Source organism: Gordionus sp. m RMFG-2023, chromosome 1 (genome assembly GCF_954871325.1).
Source record: "Gordionus sp. m RMFG-2023 chromosome 1, tfGorSpeb1-WG-v2, whole genome shotgun sequence".
Taxonomy (NCBI): Eukaryota; Metazoa; Nematomorpha; class Gordioida; order Chordodea; family Parachordodidae; genus Gordionus; species Gordionus sp. m RMFG-2023.
This window is the reverse complement of record NC_088775.1, coordinates 32,485,232-32,506,000: the sequence shown is the minus strand read 5'-3', so window position 1 is coordinate 32,506,000 and position 20,769 is coordinate 32,485,232. Positions and strand designations below refer to the sequence as shown.

The 20,769-nt window shown below is 27.4% G+C and overlaps 1 protein-coding gene and 1 long non-coding RNA gene across 2 annotated transcripts; both read left to right on the top strand.

Annotated features, from left to right (window-relative positions):
* Window positions 1–4,358: 4,358 nt before the first annotated feature.
* LOC135931154 (uncharacterized) lies at window positions 4,359–5,424 on the top strand. The gene is made up of 3 exons (XR_010572958.1): window positions 4,359–4,474; window positions 4,718–4,794; window positions 5,244–5,424. It is a non-coding gene; the product is annotated as an uncharacterized LOC135931154 (long non-coding RNA).
* A 14,337-nt stretch (window positions 5,425–19,761) lies between these two features.
* Window positions 19,762–20,403, top strand: LOC135924322 (CCHC-type zinc finger nucleic acid binding protein-like). The gene has a single exon (XM_065459379.1). The coding sequence runs from the start codon at window positions 19,762–19,764 to the stop codon at window positions 20,401–20,403; it is 642 nt and encodes a 213-aa protein (XP_065315451.1).
* Window positions 20,404–20,769: the final 366 nt, after the last annotated feature.

Here is a 20,769-nt window from a genome sequence, read left to right as displayed (position 1 = left end):
GTAAAAGTCGCGATATATTTTATAAAAGGTCATAAGCGATATATTTTATAAAAGGTCGTAAGCGATATATTTATAAAAGGTCATCAGTAGAAATCGATTTTAATTAATATAATTTATTTATTTTAATTTTATAAATAATTTTCTCATCTCTAACAATATTCAAACAAAATGATTATATTATTCATTTGCCTCTAACTATTCTCATTTCTAAAAAAGTTTTATCTTTTGTTTAATTATTATTTATTGCTATTTAATATATTTTATTTTTTAATTTAATTTTTTACAAATAAGAATAGTTGAAAGCAAATAAGTAATTAAATTAGTTTGTTTGAATTATAGATGTAAATTTTATATTATTTAATTTGATCCTTTCTCTGTTGTGAGATATAATTATTGACTTATCCTAAAATAAATGTATAAAAAAGAATATCATCTTTTTTTTGAAAAGATAGGATTCCTAGGTATATGAGAATTTATGGTTATTCTTATCTATATAAAATAATATAGATAACTTAATATAAAAATAACGGTATCGCGTCATTACAGAGAAACCATTACAGAGAAAACTATTATAGAGAAACTTTTACAGAGAGAACAATTATAGAGAATGTCGTATATAGAGAATGATTTTACAGAGAATTATTTTATAGAGAATGATTTTATAGAGAATAATTTTATAGAGAATGATTTTACAGAGAATGATTTAATAGAGAATGATTTAATAGAGAATGATTTAATAGAGAATGGTTTAATAGAGAATGATTTAATTGAGAATGATTTAATAGAGAATGATTTTATAGAGAATAATTTTATAGAGAATGATTTAGAATGATTTTATAAAGAATGTATTTTATAGAGAACTATTTTATAAAGAATTTTACTTAAAGATATGATTATTTTATAAAAAAATGTTATATATAGTCATAGGAAAAAAAGAGTATTTAACATAATTTTAAATATTAAAATTACCTTGTATAAGCGAGTTTTCGATTATTAGATGAATTAATGGTAGAATAAAATTTTGACATGATTTATAAGGAATTTCACGAAATTTATTTTTAAAGATAAGTACAAAATAAAATAGATAGTGTTGTTATAAGTTACTTTGACAATGTAATGCAACTAGTTGAGTTAGTAGTTAAATTTTGGATGATATAACAAGTCCAGTTAATAGTTTTCTTTTTTTAAATATAAATAGCCATTAGTTACAATTATTTTTAGTGGATAGTAAATTCAGGGCTAGCCGGATCGATTAAATTACGTTAAATCGAATATTTATATTAATATAAATTCATTGGCTAAGATTTAAATCATATAATAAAAGAATGTTAAAAAAATTTACAAATTTAAATTTATTATTTAATTATATTTATTGAAATATATAAAAATTAAGTAACCAGTTAATTTTGCGCGGATGGCTATTTCATATGTCTTAGTGCATATAGCGCACGGTTCAAAAAAATCCGCTAATTTGCAATGCATACAAAACTGAAACAAATTTTGCTATGTACATAAAAATGTTAATGTCACTGGCATATGTACCAATTGAGAATGTAATTCATGGATTCGAGGAATTATGTGCCTCTAAATTTTATCAAGAAAATATTCTCTCCCACTTGATAGAATACTTTGAAGTAACGTGGATTGGAAAAATGATAGCGATGGAGAGGAAGTCGCCAATATTTAGCATTTCTCTATGGAATTACTACGAATTGACACTATCTCGTGAACCGAATACAAAGAATTAAGTGGAGGACTGGCATCAAAGTTTTTCGTCTCATATAAGTTCCCATCATCTAACGATCTGGAAATTTATAAAGAGTTAGTAATTATATTATATTATAAATTTTAGCATTTTAATTTTTACCACTCAAAGACGAAGATAGCCTGAATTGTTGAATATTGGAACAATATTCTTTAGGACTATTGGCACCGTTGTCAAAGAAAGAATATCGCGAAAGATCCAGATTTTTCTAATTGTTGAAGATTTTTATTCAAGAACCATACTGGATTATTTAAGGGCTTTATCCCATAATTTAAATGTTAAATTTAATCATATAATTGTATTTTTTATATTGGTATATTATTTATACTATGTTTATTTGGATTTTTTATGAATAAAAATTTATTTGATATTTCGAAATGAATATTGCTAAGCTCAGTATATTATCAAGGTTTATCTTATAAAAAATTCATATACAAATAGTATTAAACATATTCTTTAGGTCACATTGCCAAAGTAACTTTTAACAACACTATATATTTTATTTTGTATTCTTATCTTTAAAAATAAATTTCGTAAAATTCCTTACAAATCATGTCAAAATTTGTTTATCTCTTAGTGACAAATAACTTTTAAATTAAGAATGGATTATCGGTGTGTCTCATCTATAATTGAAAATTTTTAAGAAGAATAATAGAAAGAACTAAATAAATTTTGCTGAAGATAAAAAAAAGCTTATAGATGAATATTTCTACATTAATTTTGTCAAATTAAGTGGTTACCATTAACTAGCTACACTTTAACTAAAAAATATTTATAACTAGTTACATTTACAAAATCGTAACTGTAGCTGGCTACATTTTTAGAAAGTATGTCAAAAGTAACTAACTAGTTACTTAATTTAAATAAATATAATTAAATAATAAATTTAAATTTGTAAAATTTTTTTTTATTCTTTTACTATATGATTTTCCTTACAAATCATGTTAAAATTTTGTTCTAACAGTAACCGAGCTATACCTATTTAAAAAACGTGAAGTTGGCAGAACGACTTGAGGTGCAATTAACAAAAATTATGCTATTATTTAGAGCCTTAATTGCACCTAATTGCACTTCTATCCGGCCATCAGCAGAATGAACCGTTCGTGAGTTATGAGCAAAATAAGAAAGTGTTGGCACTTTGCCAAAACCGAAAATAAATTAGATTACCTTTTGAAACTTGGCAATTAATTAGTTTACAATTTGTGCTTTTTTAATATTCCCAAAACGGGATATCCGTATCATTAACCGCAAGCGAATAATATTTATTTATCTGAGAAGAGTGAAGTAGGCGGAATAATTTATAAAAAGTGAGGTGCAATTAGGGATACTTATGCCAATGTGTAGCCCTTTAATTGAACATCAAGAATCTTTAAACGGCATAACAGCAGAATTAACCGTTCGTGAGTTATGAGCAAAATAAGAAAGTGTTGGCACTTTGCCAAAACCGAATATAAATAAGAATAATTTTCGAAACTTGGCAATTATTTAGTAATCAATTTGTGCTTTAATATTCTCAAAACGAGATATCCGTATCATTAACCCCAAGCGAGTAATATTTGCTTATTTGAGGAAATTGGCGGAATTATTTATAAAAAGTGAGGTGCAATTAGCGATACTTATGCCAATGTGTAGCCCATTAATTGAACATTAAGAATCTTTAAACGGCATATCAGCTATGAGCAAAATAATAAAGTGTTGGCATTTTGCCAAAACCGAAAAAAATTAAGAATAACTTTCGAAATTTGGCAATTATTTAGTATTTAATTTGTGCTTTAATATTCTCAAAACGGGATATCCGTATCATTAACCGTAACCGAGTTATATTTATTTATATGAGAAGCGGAAATAAGCGGAATTCTTTGTAAATGTGAGGTGCAACTAGCGATACTTATGCTAATGTGTAGCCCGAACATACGGCATATCAGCAGAATTAACGGCTAGTGAGTTATGAGCAAAATAAGAAAGTGTTGGCACTTTGCAAACCGAACTTTCGAAACTTGGCAATTATTTAGTATTCAATTTGTGCTTTAATATTCTCAAAACGGGATATCCGTATCATTAACCACAAGAGAGTAATATTTATTTATTTGAGAAGCGGAAATAAGCGGAATTCTTTGTAAATGGGAAGTGCAATTAGCGATACTTGTGCTAATGTGTAGCCCTTTAATTGAACATTAAGAATCTTTAAACGGCATATCAGCAGAATTAACGGCTAGCGAGTTATGAGCAAAATAGGAAAGTGTTGGCACTTTGCAAACCGAAAAAAATTAAGAATAACTTTCGAAACTTGGTAATTATTTAGTATTCAATTTGTGCTTTAATATTCTCAAAACGGGATATCCGTATCATTAACCACAAGCGAGTAATATTTATTTATTTGAGAGGCGGAAATAGGCGGATATATTTATAAAAAGTGAGGTGCAATTAGCGATACTTATACCAATGTGTAGCCCTTTAATTGAACATTAAGAGTCTTTAAACGGCATATCAGCAGAATTAACGTCTAGCAAGTTATGAGCAAAATAATAAAGTGTTAGCCAATGATATATATAACTATAGATTGACGATTCATTCATTCAATGCATTATAAAAGTGTCCACACATTGTAATCAGCTGTAGCGCCATTTTGTAGTTTGGTTATCCATTATTTGTCAGCAAGAAATATTAATATATAGAAAACAAGTCTACTACGATAATTTAGTTTTAAAGGTTTCGATTTATGATATAATATTTTATAGTATCTTTTATTCTTAAATTTTCATAAGACTTTTTTTATGAATGTGGACTAGGTGATTATATTTAAAAAATGAATCTAAGACTAACCCACCTTTTAATTTTTTAAAATATAGTTTAACTTAATTCTGCACGGATTTATAAATCTTATGTTAATGCATCTAAGGATACATGCAAAACAGATCTTTTAATATCACTATCATTTATTATTTTATTTAGATAATGGGAGTGTGCTGTGTTCATAATTGTAATAAAACAAATAAAATGGAATCTAATACACATATTTCTTATCATAAGTATATATATTATTTTTTATATGCAACATATTTATTACATAAAGCATTATTAAGCTACAAACATTGAAAAAAAATCCTTATTTAGTAAAAATATAAAGTTTTCTCATTTTTACTGCTAGGACAAATAATGCTTCTTCCTCTTGAGTTGATAAGATTTCTATTTTGAACTTTGCCTAAATATTTTTCTGGATAAAATATTAAGTTAGCCATTTTTAAAATACATATTTACTATGATACAGTTTCATTTTTAAATATTTGTAAGAAATATGTAAACCATATATATATTAATAGAGGCTCTGCCAATCAACAAATTTTCACTGATTCAATACTATATTACTAATAACTGATCTGATATTAATATTGATTGTTATATACTATCTATCTTTGTATCAATGTCATAAATATATCTTATATTTTACTCATTATTATTCACCTATTTTTAAATATAGATTTCCATTAAAATCCAAAGAATTATTGGAAAAATGGTTACATGCTATAAATAGAAAAAATTTTATGCCTAATAAATATAGTATTATTTGTGGAAGGCATTTTAAAAATACTTGTTTCATTCAAACTATATCTGGAAAGATTTTATTGAAGGAAGATTCTATTCCATCGATATTTAGTATATCTAAGCCACTTCATGATGTATGTTAACAATATCATTACATAGTTAAAACAATATTTTAAAATATATACTTTTTAGATAACGATTGTTTATTCAAATATACAAACACCATTAAAAAGTGATATATTATATGAAAAAGATCCAATTATACATATAACAAATAATCATAATTATTCCGCGACATATGAAACATTAAAAAGAAAAATTATTTACCAAGAGGCTATAATTAAACGCTTAAAAAAAAGAGCACATGCTTATTATAGGAGCTCAAAAAGAGGAAAAAATAAAATAATCAATTTACAAACAATAATCACTTCACTAAAAGATGAAAATTTGTTATCAGATGATGTCGAAAATATTATAGACAGGCACTTTACAGGGACATCTGCTATATTCCTTAAAACACATATACACAGTGGAGGCATCTCAAACCCACAAAAAAAAATATATACAAGTGAATTCCGTCAATTTGCATTGACTATGCATTTTTATTCACCTAAGGCTTACAGATATCTCAAATCACACTTTTGTATGCCTTCGGAATCCACATTAAGGGCATGGAGTAGCAAGATTGAAATCATGCCAGGTTTATTATAATAATTTTAAAAAAAATAAATTAAATTAAATAAAGGTTTCCTTTATATTTCATTTACCCAAATTCAAAGCTACCAAAAAAAATCAGAAAAGCAGTTATATTGTGTACTTAGCCTTGATGAAATGCATATTAAAACACAAATAGATTATGACCCCCACAAAGCAGAATATCATGGTTATGTTGATTTAGGTGATGGGACAAAATCAACAAAGGAAGATAAATCTTGTCCAGAAGCAACAAAGGCACTGTTTCTTATGGCTACATGTCTTAATAGCAGCTGGAAAATGCCAATAGCCTATTTTCTAGTTTCACAAATGAATTCAGATATCCTAGCTAATTTAGTGAGAGTTGCATTGTTCAATATAAATGAAACAGGAGTTATCTGTAAGGCCATAGTATGTGATGGTTGTGCTGTTAATAAAAAAATGAGCAAACTGCTTGGTGTTAGTATGGATCCTGATAATATCATTCCATATATTGAGCTGGAATTTTATGAATCAGAAAAAATATACATGTTACTAGATGTTTGTCATATGCTCAAATTACTTAGAAATCTATTAGCGGAGGAGGAAATTTTAATAAATGAATCAAATGGAGAGGTAGCTAGCTAAATTTGGTTAAATATTTATTTTGTATTTATAGTTAATAGATTGGAAGCATATACAAAATTTACACAAATTGCAGGAGTGCGAAGGTTTACGTGCTGCAAATAAATTGCGCAAAGCACATATTGCTTTCCAAAAACAAAAAATGAAAGTTTGATAATAAATATATAATTATTAAATATTTTTTAAGGTAAAACTTGCTGTTCAAGTTTTTAGTGCATCTGTTGCAAATAGCCTTCTTTTTGCCCAGCATCAGGAGATTCCTGGATTTGATAATTGTGATGGTACAATTAATTTTATATTGATGATAGATCAGTAAAATAAAAATTATGATATAAATTTATGAATAACTTATAGAATGTTTGATTATCTTAATACAAGAAATTGTCTTGGTAAAGGATATAAAGCCCCTTTATATAATAATACAATTGCAGATTATGAAAATCATTTTGACAAGTGCATTAAAACTTTAAAATCACTCAAGTTAACAAATGGAACTTATGTCTATAAGTCTAATAAAAAAACATGTGTAGAAGGGTTAATTCTTTCTATGAAAAGCATCCTGGAAATGGGGAAGGAATTATTAACTGGGGAAACCCCAAAAATGAAGTATTATATTTAATTTATAACAAGAGTTATTCATAAAGCTATTATATAACAATTTTTTAAGGTTCTTTTTAACATATAAAACCTCTCAAGACCACCTAGAATTATATTTTTGTAGTATTCGTAGCAGAGGTGGATTTAATGATAATCCATCAGCATATCAGGTTCGATCTGCTGTTCGCATTTCCTTAATGGCAAAATTGGATGCTACAATTACAGGAAATTGCATTTCCTTAGATAATACTCAATTAATATGTTCAAATTTTCAAAATAATCATGACGATGATTTTAATTCTATCAAAACTATTTCAAATCCAATAATACCCCAGGCATTATCTTATTATTTTAGCCAAACAAATCCTCATATCCCAAAATTATCATTATATTTAGATAATGTAACAACTTATATTTCGGGATATATAGTACAACAACTTATTAAAGAAAAAAAGGTACGATGTGATGTTTGCATTAATGCAATGGTCAGTGATTCATATATTGATAATAATATAAATAATATGCTCATAAATTTTAAAAATAGATATTATGCCGAATTTGTGAAAGTTCATTTAGAACTTATCAAAATGATATTAAACGTAAAAATATTATTAAAAAAATGGAAGTGTTGGTTTTTTCCACAATAATTGGTACAAATATTTTTATTGATCTTACTGAACATATTAATGAACATGAGATTGGTTACAGCCATTTTCAAATTCTTGTAAAATCAATTGTTCAAAGGTAATCATTTATTAGTTTTATACTATTTTTTTAAAGATATTTAAATATTAGATTTTTTCATTTTGCTGACTTGAGAAACCAGGAAATGAGAACTGGTATGAGGCAAAATCTTACAAAAGCAATACAATTTAATAATCAATAAGTCATGTAAATTAATATTTATATCTTCTTTTATTTTTTAAAAATTATATTGTATAAAGAACAGGCCTTATATAAGACATATTATAAAAATTATGATATTATATATAATCTATGCTAATGTAAATATATTTTATTTTTTATAGGTGATGATAGAATCAAAAAGGATGAATGTTTATAATCAAAGATAATATGAATGTGAATCATCACATTGTTAAAAATACATTTTGTTTTTTAAAGTGTACTCTATATTTTTATATATTTATTGTATAAACCTTATTTAAATGATTTATATAATAATTTAAACTCATGCAAAAAATGTTATTATTACACTATGTTTTTATTGAAAAAAAAATAAAAGATGTTTTCATTTGTCATTTATAATTAAGATGAAATAATTAAAACAAAAAAAATTATAAATGATTATTACAATAAAAATTAAGTAAGATGAGCTCTCAACCCATCTTTTAAGATAGTTTAACTTATTTCATCTAGAACACATAATCCAAAATAATTTTTAATTGACAGGATATTTTTTTATAAAATCTTATTTTCTTAACATAATTAATTAATCTTCATCTACTTTTAGAGTATTGTAGATTTTATTTAATTATATCTATACAGATCTCTTTTTTTGTATAAATTTTGATTATTATTTTAAGGTATAAATTACTTACCTAAAATTAAAAGTACCAGCAACTACAATAAATATAAGTACATCATTTTTATTTATTAATAAGATATGAATCATAAAATATTATTATATTTAATAATAAGGATTCCATAAATGAACAATAAGTGGATAATAAGATTTTTAATGAAACATCAAGTGAATTTGATAAAATTATAAAAACTAATTTTATTAAAAAAATTAACAAATATATATAAAAATATAAATGATTTTGATATTTGCAATTAATATGTATAAAATAAATTAGATATTCTAATAAATGATTGGGGGTTAAATAATTGAGGAATGTTTAAAAATAAATTTATTTTTATAATAATATTAATCAAATAGATAAATTAACTTAAAACTATGATTGAAAGAAGTATTTTCTTGACTGAGTCAAAGGAATCTGTGTGATTTTTTTGGCAATTATATATAGGCAGTGGACCTTATTTGGTTGAATATTTGAGGGTGTATTAGATATAAGTATGGAATATTTTGTATGGGTATAATTTTGGTGATTTTTGTTTCAGTGATGTTGTAGCAATCTATGTTTCTGAATAATTTCTGGGTGAAAGTAATTTAATGATATTATGTACTACTATTGGATTAAATGTTGAGTTTTTTTATTTTAGAGAATACCCATGTAATTTAATTGAAGATCAGTTGAGGTTAGGATTCATTTGATTATTTTACATAATTACATTAAAAATTATTAGTAAAATTGTTAAATTTTTAAAAATTATTATCATTATTGAGGCATTTGATCAACGTACAAGCTACAAAATGGCGCTACAGCTGATTTCAATAGGTGGACGTTTTTTTATGCATGATCGTCAATCTATAGTTATATATATCATTGGTGTTAGCACTTTGCCAAAACCTAAAAAAATTAAGAATAACTTTCGAAACTTGGCAATTATTTAGTATTTAATTTGTGCTTTAATATTCTCAAAACGGGATATCCGTATCATTAACCGCAAGCGAGTAATATTTGCTTATTTGAGAAGCGGAAATAGGCGGAATTTATAAAAAGTGAGGTGCAATTAGCGATACTTATGCCAATGTATAGCCCTTTAATTGAACATTAAGAGTCTTTAAACGTCATATCAGCAGAATTAACGGCTAGTGAGTTATGAGCAAAATAAGAAAGTGTTGGCACTTTGCCAAAACCGAAAATAAATTAGATTACCTTTTGAAACTTGGCAATTATTTAGTATTCAATTTGTGCTTTAATATTCTCAAAACGAGATATCCGTATCATTAAGAGTTATATTTATTTATTTGAAGCGGAAATAAGCGGCATTCTTTGCAAATGTGAGGTGCAATTAGCGATACATCTTCATAGACAATTTTATCCCGAATAAAATTTCATTGCTATATATAAAATTTATAACTTCTCTATTTCTTGTGGTATATTGTCTTTTTCCTTAATTATATAAGAGATACGAGATGCCTTAGCGAGAGTAAAGAACTCTCTTATTTAATCTAAAAGATAAATTTATCAATAATCTACATAGGCAACAATTACCAATTTAAATGATATAATTATCAAATTAATTTAATAGCATTTGATGTATAGGCTGCAGGGGCGTCGCTAGCCTTTACAATCTCAGGGGGCTCAACTAAAATAATTTTATGGGGGGCTTCCTCCCCCATACCCCCCATTTGCGGGACTTCGGCCTGCTTTTGCCCGGCCTTCGGCCGGGTTTTATATTAATATTTTATACTTTTTAAAAATTTGCTAACTGAATAATTATTCTGAATTTCATATTTTGTCATTTATTATATTAAGCATACAAAATAAACTAGCATATAAATAATTAAAACAATATAAGACATTTCTAAAAATATTATTTTTTAATACAAAATCTATTTATTACAGTATAAAATATTTTCGATTGCTGATATAAAAAAAATTTGCGTCTAAAGAATTACAAGTGATAAAAAAGGTTAATTAATTCATACATATGCCTCAAATGATAGCAACTTACATTGACAAAAGATCAAGAAACTAATATAACACTCTGTTACCATTTTTAGATAATGTTTTATAGAATGGACTAATATGAAAAAATTGATAGGCCTAACCAAATCAACGATTCTTGAAGAAGAGAACGACCAATCCAAATTAAAAAAAATTTATTTTTTAGTTCAAGGGGATATTAAGGAGCCATTAAAAAAAAATTTTTGCTTCAAGGGGCTATTCAAGTTTTTCAGGGGGCTCTAACCCCTGCCCCCCCCTAGTGACGCCACTGATAGGCTGTAGTTTTTCTTAATAATTATGATTGCATTATCTGAATCATTAAGGATAGATCTTTAAAAATTACATAAAACACTAAGTTATAGAAATAGATTTATTCTTTCGATATGATATATTTAAATATAACTTTATTTTTAATACGTCTCATCAGCAATGAAGATTGCTAGATATTTTTTAATCAATTATTCTTTCATCATTAGGGTCATCTAATATATTAACGTCTCCAAGACATTACATTTTTGATATATTAATTATTCAGAGTCAGGACAAATCTTACTCTAACAAAATTCACTGGTAAATACAATAAGGAAAATTCTATTAACATTCTTATAAGTATAGCAACGTAAAATTCTCTAAATAAATATGGCTTTTTATGTAAACAGAGGCATATATTTATCTATTTGAGATAACGAGATTTTTATCTAATAAAATTCAGTATGTTGTCATAATATTATATTTTATAAATATAAAATGTATGACTTTAGATCAATAAAATTTGCTGGAGATCTAGAAACAATCACCAATAAAGTTAAGGAATCATCAGTTCAATTTTTTGTAATTTACCACCGATATGTACTCTCTCATGCAGTTTTTTGGAAGTATGGTTGATATCATGGCTTTTAATAGCACCTAGACTATGGAACATGCTCAGATTTTTATTTTAAATCGATTACTTATATGTATAAGAAAATATTGCTAGATGTTTAATAATATGGTCAATATATTTTTACTAAAATCATGAAATATATTTGTATGTAGTTGATCTGGGCAATATTTATTAAAAGTTATCATTTCTTCTGGTAGCCAATAGGGCATAAATAATTCACATGGGTAAATATGGTTCTGCTATATTAGATATATTCAGCGTCTACATTTACAATGGATGCAATTGATGATTAGCAATACAACAATATATTTAACCCTATCCATAAAATATTTATCATGCCCCCTTAAAAGTGCTTACCCTCCTACCCCCTTATAAAAATTAGGCAAAATGTACTTACACCCCACCCCCCCCCCCTCCCACCCCACCCCTATTCATGTAGATGCTGGATATATTAATTGATTTATATGTATAAATCTAGGATTTGATATAGATTGTTTGCACATTCAAATGACTTTCAAAGAATATATTTTTACTGGTTTCGAATTCTATATTTCATGGTTTCATTTGCTTTCAATACGCCAGGAACTAAATTTAATTTAGCACTTCTTCAATTTTTATCCCAGTAAGCGGTCTTTTATAATTATTATTATGCAATTTTAATTTAAGATATATAATTCACACATAAATTATACATATATAGTATATATTCTTTTAATCCTTAACACCTCAGCTGAACACTGTTTACAAAAAAGCAAAAAACAAAAAAAATATTTTAAAAAAGCTAAAAAAAACAAAAAAAATAGCAAAAATACTAAAAAAGCAAAAAAAAAATAGTAAAAAACAAAAAAACTTCTCAAATAAGCAATTATTACTCGCTTGTGGTTAATGATACGATCCCGTTTTGAGAATATTAAAGCACAAATTGAATACTAAATAATTGCCAAGTTTCGAAAGTTATTCTTAATTTTTTTCTGTTTTGGCAAAGTGCCAACACTTTCTTATTTTGCTCATAACTCACTAGCCGTTAATTCTGCTGATATGCCGTTTAAAGATTCTTAATGTTCAATTAAAGGGCTACTAATTGGCATAAGTATCGCTAATTGCACCTCACATTTTATAAATAATTCCGCCTATTTCCGCTTCACAAATAAGCAAATATTACTCGCTTGCGGTTAATGATACGGATATCCAGTTTTGAGAATATTAAAGCACAAATTGAATACTAAATAATTGCTAAGTTTCAAAAATTATTATTAATTATTTTCGGTTTTGGCAAAGTGCCAACACTTTCTTATTTTGCTCATAACTCACGAACGGTTAATTCTGCTGATATGCCGTTTAAAGATTCTTGATGTTCAATTAAAGTGCTACACATTGGCATAAGTATCCCTAATTGCACCTCACTTTTTATAAATAATTCCGCCTACTTCACTCTTCTCAGATAAATAAATCTTATTCGCTTGCGGTTAATGATACGGATATCCCGTTTTGGGAATATTAAAGCACAAATTGTAAACTAATTAATTGCCAAGTTTCAAAAGGTAATCTAATTTATTTTCGGTTTTGTCAAAGTGCCAACACTTTCTTATTTTGCTTATAACTCACGAGCGGTTGATTCTGCTTATGTCCGGATAGAAGTGCAATTAAGGCTCTAAATAATGGCATAATTTTTGTTAATTGCACCTCAAGTCGTTCTGCAACTTCACGTTTTTTAAATAGGTATAGCTCGGTTACGGTTAGTGATACGGATATCCGGGTCTGAGAATATGAAAGAGTAAATCAAATACTACATTATTGCCAAGTTTCAAAAAAGAATCTCTTTTATTTTCGGTTTTGGCAAAGTGATAACACTTTCTTATTTTGCTCATAACTCACGATTGGTTCATTAAGCTGATGTCCGGATAGAAGTGCAATTAGGTGCAATTAAGACTCTAAATAATGGAGTAACTTTTGTTAATTGCACCTCAAGTCGTTCTGCCAGTATCAAAATTTCACAATTTCCTTATTTTGCTCATAACTCACGAACGGTTCATTCTGCTGATGTCCGGATAGAAGTGAAATTAAAGCTCTTATTAATGACATCAATTTTGTCAATTGCACCTCAAGTCATTCTGCCAACTACGGAGCTGAAAAACCTTGTGCAAAGATAAACAAATAATTTTCTGTACCGATTAATAATTCAAAAACTTCCCTCTCTTATATAAGGTAATTCTAATATATAATATTATGTCAAATACTTTAATTTTTTTTCCTATGACTATAAATAACATTTTTTATAAAATAATCATATTCTTAAATAAAATTCTTTATAAAATAAATCTCTATAAAATAATATTCTTTATAAAATAATTCTCTATAAAATAATTCCCTATAAAATACATTCTTTATAAAATAATTCTATAAAATACATTCATTATAAAATAATTCTCTATAAAATACATTCTCTATAAAATCATTCTCTGTAAAATCATTCTCTATAAAATCATTCTCTGTAAAATCATTCTCTGTAAAATTATTCTCTATAAAATTATTCTCTATGAACGACATTCTCTATAATTGTCTTCTCTATAAGTGCATTCTCCATAAACGTCATTCTCTATATAAAACTTTCTCTATAAAATTTTCTCTAAAAACGACATTCTCTCTAATTGTTTTCTCTATAAGTGCATTCTCTATTTTTGTTTTATCTATAAAAGTTTCTCTGTAAAATACATTCTCTGTAATGGTTTCTCTATAATGACGTGGAACCATAAATAACATAGTAAATTATTATGTCACAAAAAATTAGGGTATAAATTTTATTATAAAAATCTAAAGTCTGATAAAATGGAAAATATGTCATGAAAATTTTTGTATTGGTTAAGGGTCTGATAGGTTTGATAGTGCTTAATAGAACAAATTAATATATACCCTTTATTGGTTGAATTTAAAATAAATGAATATTAAATTAAAAAGAATATGGGAAATAAGGCTACCTCTTTTATTGAAAGGATAGAATTATTAGGTGAAAGAGAATTTGTATTTTTTATTGAAAAATCTAAATAGTCAGATAAAAGGAAGAATCTTTACTTACGACTCATAGATTCTTGAAAAAATTGGTTAAGAGTCAATAGTAGGTTAGGCAGTGCTAAAGATTATATTTAGCCCATCATTAGTAATTTTAATTTATGTGCACAGTAATGAAAAATTTTAAAATAATCCCTGATCTTAATAAATATAAATTTCTGAATAACATCTCATAAAATAGGAAAATTTCTAATTTATCTATCATTGAATAAAGGAGAAAATTATGATTCCCCATCAATCTTGATGGGCTATCAGCTAGTTTAATATATAATGATATAAAATGTTAAATTTATACATAAATTCAAGAATTAAAATAGTCTTTAAATAAATATCTCATTCCTCTTGAATTGGTACTTGATGCATTTAAAGTTCTACGGATCCCTAAATTTTCAGGAATAGGTATAATATTGGTGTTTATTCAATTTTATAATGATCAATAATATATTTTATAGGCATTTTCAAATGAGCACTTTATAGCTTTAGAATTAATGGTTATCAGTTATGCCAAATGTGCATTTAATAACTACTTAACTTATAATGTTGCTTCTGGACTGGTATTTTTCATAGGATAAGGTTTCATAAGACTTTTAAGGTGAAGGCTAGATCAGACAATGATATTATTTGATATAGGTTTTTCTAATTCTAAAATAATTAAAAATTATTTATTAATATTAAAAATTATTTATTAATATTAAAAATTTACTTTGATATAAAGTACAATTTTTGAAAGTGCCACCATCACTTTGTTTTCCAGATTTTGCAGGACTTATTATTTTTATGTGCTTACCATCCAAGGCGTTTGGAAATCCATGTTTCTCTTTTCTGTAATCTAAAAATATATTAATATCTAAAATTATAATACCTTCTCCCAATGTTCACTAGTTGGAACTGGCAAATGAATATCTTTTAAAGTTTTCCATATAGCATCACATACCTCTGGAATGATGGTATCAATGCATTTTGCTTATTCTGCTTTTTAACTTGATTTGTTTTTTTTTATTTTGGAAGTTGGGTTTTGTTGAAGAATCTAATTTATAAAAAATAATATAATTATAAAAAAACTGAAAAAATTATACTTGGTTGTTGGATACCATTGTTTTGATATGTGAAGTGAATAAAATGGTAAGTGTATGAATGTTTTAATTTGGTATGATATTATCATTGGCCCGAATAAGCAATCGTATCGTATTATACACTGGGGAGACATCCCACAATTAAGTGGGCAATCCACCACCCCATAGAGGGCGTCTCCAGTGCAGTGAATTTGCATTCACTGTTTGGCAGTAATTTACCCTACTGTCAGGGTCCGTTTAATTTAAGAGGGCTTACGGTACCTCTCGTGAATAAGCAAAGATCCACTAAATTGATAATAATTTACCCTACTGTCAGGGCCCGTTTAATTTAAGAGAACTTACGGTATCTCTTGTGGATAAAGCTAGTACTGAGTTGATAAAGATATATTTTAATAGTAGGGTAAGAATTAGAAATTTATATTTAGTAAGAAAAAAAAGTGTTATTAAATATATGTATATAAGAAAAAAATAAGTAATAGTGATATAGGTAATAGAAGTAGACTAAAAGGAAAAAATTGGTAATTTGAGAAAAGATTTTTAGATTAAATTGAGAAAAATTAAGATTTGGAATTTGTAAGGTAAAAGAAAAAGAAAGCAGACGATTTGATAAATTGATAGAAGAGAAGGGAAAAAGCTGACAATTTAGTTTAAGGTTAAAAAATAACATGATGAATGTAATGTTATTAAAATTAAGGTTAATAAATTGTAAGGTAATTAAAAAATAAGACTAAAAAAGGGGGAGGGGAAGAAGGTATTAAATATTCTATTATAAAAATAATAAAAATTAAATTAAAGGAATTGATAAGGTTTTGAGAAATAGTGGTTAATAGATAATAGAGATAGGAAGATAAGAATGAGATAATAAAATTTAGTGATAAATAAATTCATTAAGGGAGGGGGGGGGGAAGAAAGAGTTATTCTTAAGGATTGGAGATTATAAAGAGTTATTTATAAGGATTGGAGATTATAAATAGGTTAGGATAAGGATATTTAAATATTTGAATATACTTGATTATCTTCTTAATTATTGGTTATGATAGAAAAAAATGAGTATAAAAAATTGTGATGTAAGTACTGACAAAAATTGTGAGTATGTTCAAAATAAATAAGAGAAAAATTTCATTAATGTGTAATTGATAATATGAGATGAAAATTGATAAGGTAATCTAAAAAATAAAGAAAGGATTAAGTGAAATAAAAAGTTAGCCTGAATTTTGAGAAATGAAGAGACATTGAAATTTGAATTATTTTTTTATTCACATCATTTATTTCGTCCATATTCAGAAAGTTGAGGGAATATTGTTTATATCAATTTAACATCAGCCATTTTCCCGCAGACGATTTTTTATTGGACAAATATTTTTTAAAAGAATAATATTGGCAATTTGATTGACATTTTTTAAGGATTATTATATTGATAGATGTCTACTTACTTTTTATAAAGAGATCTCTTTTAATTATTTGAACCTTGAGAATATTTTTAGGAAGAGGAATGATAATTAAATTTAAAAATAATTTAATATAGTTGATTAGTGATTTTGAACTCGGCTAATTACAATATTATATTTGTTAATTTCCAATTAATAAATGATTATATTTATTTAATTAGGGTTATATAATAATTTAAAAGTCAATTAAGCTTCACCTGTTAACTAGATTAATATTTAGTGAGTGATATTGGTATTCTATTTTTAACACAGAAGAAATTATAATTTATATATATTAATATAATCTGATAATTAAAGTAGTATTCATTTAATAAAAATTTAGATATTCTTATTAATTTTTAAATAATAAAATTAAATCCATATATTACGTAATAGAATTATAAAAAAAATTGTTCAGGGAGCATTCAAAAAAAACTTATTCTTAGTTCAAGTGGATATTAAGGAACCATTAAAAAAAAATTATTTTGCTTCAGGGAGCTATTCAAATTATTCAGGGGGCTTGAGCCCCTGCCCCCCCCCCCCTAGTGACGCCACTGAGACACTTGAGATGAAAATAACCATGAGATATGAATATTTCAGATTTTGCCTTTTCCACTATGATAATAGTAAATTTGTTATAGAATTTTAATATAGTAGCCCTGGGGCCGTGCTAGCTATACCTCCAACGTTAAACTACATTTGGGCCATCAAAGGACCGTACTATACCATTAAACAAGAGGGGGGTGTAGAACTGATTACGGTAACTTAATGGCCGTAGAAACGATAACAGGAAACGTTTAACTATCTAAGATTACCATTAGACATTATGTACATACGGAATTTGTTACGATGATTTCAAGATTCGTTCATCGTTAGATGCTCTTTAGGCCGTCCAAGGTTTTAGACCACAAATACGATGATGACAAATATGAGAAGACCTCAATGATTAGTGATTTAAACTGTAAAATGGGGACAAATGTGGTATATGAATTATCATCATGGAGTGTAAGATGTTTTGAATAAAAAGATTTAAAAATAATCAGAATGGCAAATGATTGTATTTTGTGATGCTCTTTGATATTATGATGTTATGGATTAATTTGGAATTTGTCCTATCGGGGGATGTTGACGCGAGGCATATATTGTTTATTTATAAGTAGTATAGTTATCTCTGTAATATCTTAGTGTCTCGCCGTCGTTTATTTATATAGGAATAGTTGTTATTTTTTTTATAATATTATTTTGCAATGTTATTTTTTTTAGAAAAAATAATGTTTATTTTTTTTAATATAATATAAATAGTGTAGAAAAAAATAATAGATAATTATCTTTGATTCATTTTTTTTGAAAAAGAAAAATAAATATTATTGAATATTATTGAGGTTTATATTTTTTTTGTTTTAGTTGATTTTTCTCCTTGTGAGAAAAGTATATTTAAAAGAGAAAAAGATTCGATTAATCTTGTTAGGTACAAAAGAAAAAGAAATTAAAAATTTAAATTGATAAGATAAAGCTTATCGTTTTCGTTCCGAACCCCTGTCCCCTATAAATTGTCCGTTTGTCAGTCTTTTTGATAAATTGGTGGCCAAGACGAGCATATCGTAAAAAAACTTTTAATTTAAGAATATAAAATCCTTTGGTGAGAATTTAGGTTACCCGTGCGGCGGAAGTTTAAGAATATAAAATCCTTTGGTGAGAATTTAGGTTACCCGTGCGGCGGAAGTTTAAGAATATAAAATCCTTTTGTGAGAATTTAGGTTACCCGTGCGGCGGAAGTTTAAGAATATAAAATCCTTTGGTGAGAATTTAGGTTACCCGTGCGGCGGAAGTTTAAGAATATAAAATCCTTTGGTGAGAATTTAGGTTACCCGTGCGGCGGAAGTTTAAGAATATAAAATCCTTTGGTGAGAATTTAGGTTACCCGTGCGGCGGAAGTTTAAGAATAGAAAATCACAAATTATTCGCGAAGTTTAAATACACCGAAGTGCTGCCCAAATTATTCGCAAAGCTTAAACACACGGAAGTGCTGCCCAAATTATTCGCGAAGTTTAAATATACGGAAGTGCTGCCCAAATTATTCGTGAGGCTTAAATACACGGAAGTTCTGCCCAAATTATTCGTGAGGCTTAAATACACGGAAGTACTGCCCAAATTTTTCGCAAATCATAATTGTACGGAAGTGCTGTCCAAATTTTTTGAAGAAATAAATTACACAAAAGTGCTATCAGTTTGGGTTAAAGAAATCAAAATACACGGTAAATTCGCGGAGAGCAATTTAGACAACATCCTATCAATAATAGGTATATTGATTATTTTGTTTGAGATTGTTGCATGTATATGTGCATTATTGGATTATTTACGTTAGTAATAATATCTTATCTATTAACTTTACAAATAACCAAGATTTTCATTTTAAAATTAATAATAAATTTTTTATAACGTTCGGATGAAAAGCTTAAAATTTGTTAAGTATTGGGAGGTTCAGTATAATATTTTTGGGGCGTTGGTGATATTAATTATATGGATTTGTAGTTTAATTTGGGGTAGGAGAATGAAGAGAAGTCGCAGTGTAAAAATCAAAGGACAAACTTTAACCATTGAGGGGCATAATGGAGAGGAAGATATGATGGGCAGAGTAACATGGTTGCCGGTTCAGGAGTTAATTAGGGGGTGGACGGATAGCGATATAAGCAGAAGTTTATATATAACTGACAAGCAGGATTGTAATGATAATCAGGCATTGAGACCTTATAGAGAACCAAAAGAGTACTCTAGGGGAAGGAGAATGGAAATAAGACAGAGTTTTGAGCCGCAAAGGAAAGGGGGAATGAATTGTTATAATTGTGGTAAACCAGGTCATATGCTTAGAGATTGTCGTGATACAAAGTGTTTTGGTTGTGGGAAATTTGGTCATATAGCCCCTTACTGTCCTGGCAAACAGGAAAGGTTGAGATGTGCGGGTTGTGGACGCTTTGGACATAATAAAGAGGATTGTAATGTAAGCAGTTACAGTAATAAGAATGGTTTTCCGGAGAGGGGGATGGGTCCAAATGCTTCAAATGTAAGGACTATTAAGCGAGAGAAAGTGGAAGGGGTTCGTGCGATCAATGTCAAGGAAACGGGGGAGATGGATATGGAGTGTTTTAGGTGTCGAGGGGCGGGACATGTGGCGAGGGACTGTGAGAATGTGTGACTATATGATGGCGAAAAATCGACATTACGGATCGGGGCGTGGCGGTTAGGAAGAACAGAGGAGAGATTTTTTCGGAAGATAACTAATAGGGAGGGGGTTTTAAATATGTTGCAAGATGGGATAATTAATGATCCTTGCCCGAGAGTAATGATTAATTTAGAGGGGAAAATTATTCCCATGTTATTTGATACGGGGGCAGCTATTTCAGTAATTGGATATAATAGATATCAAAGTATTTGGCCAGGGGAAATGATAGAGAATGAGGGGTTAAGGATAAGACAGTTTGATGGGACACTGATGGCGGCAATGGGTAGGGTGGAGATAATAGCAAAATTGGGGGAAAGAGTTGAAGTATTAGATTTATGG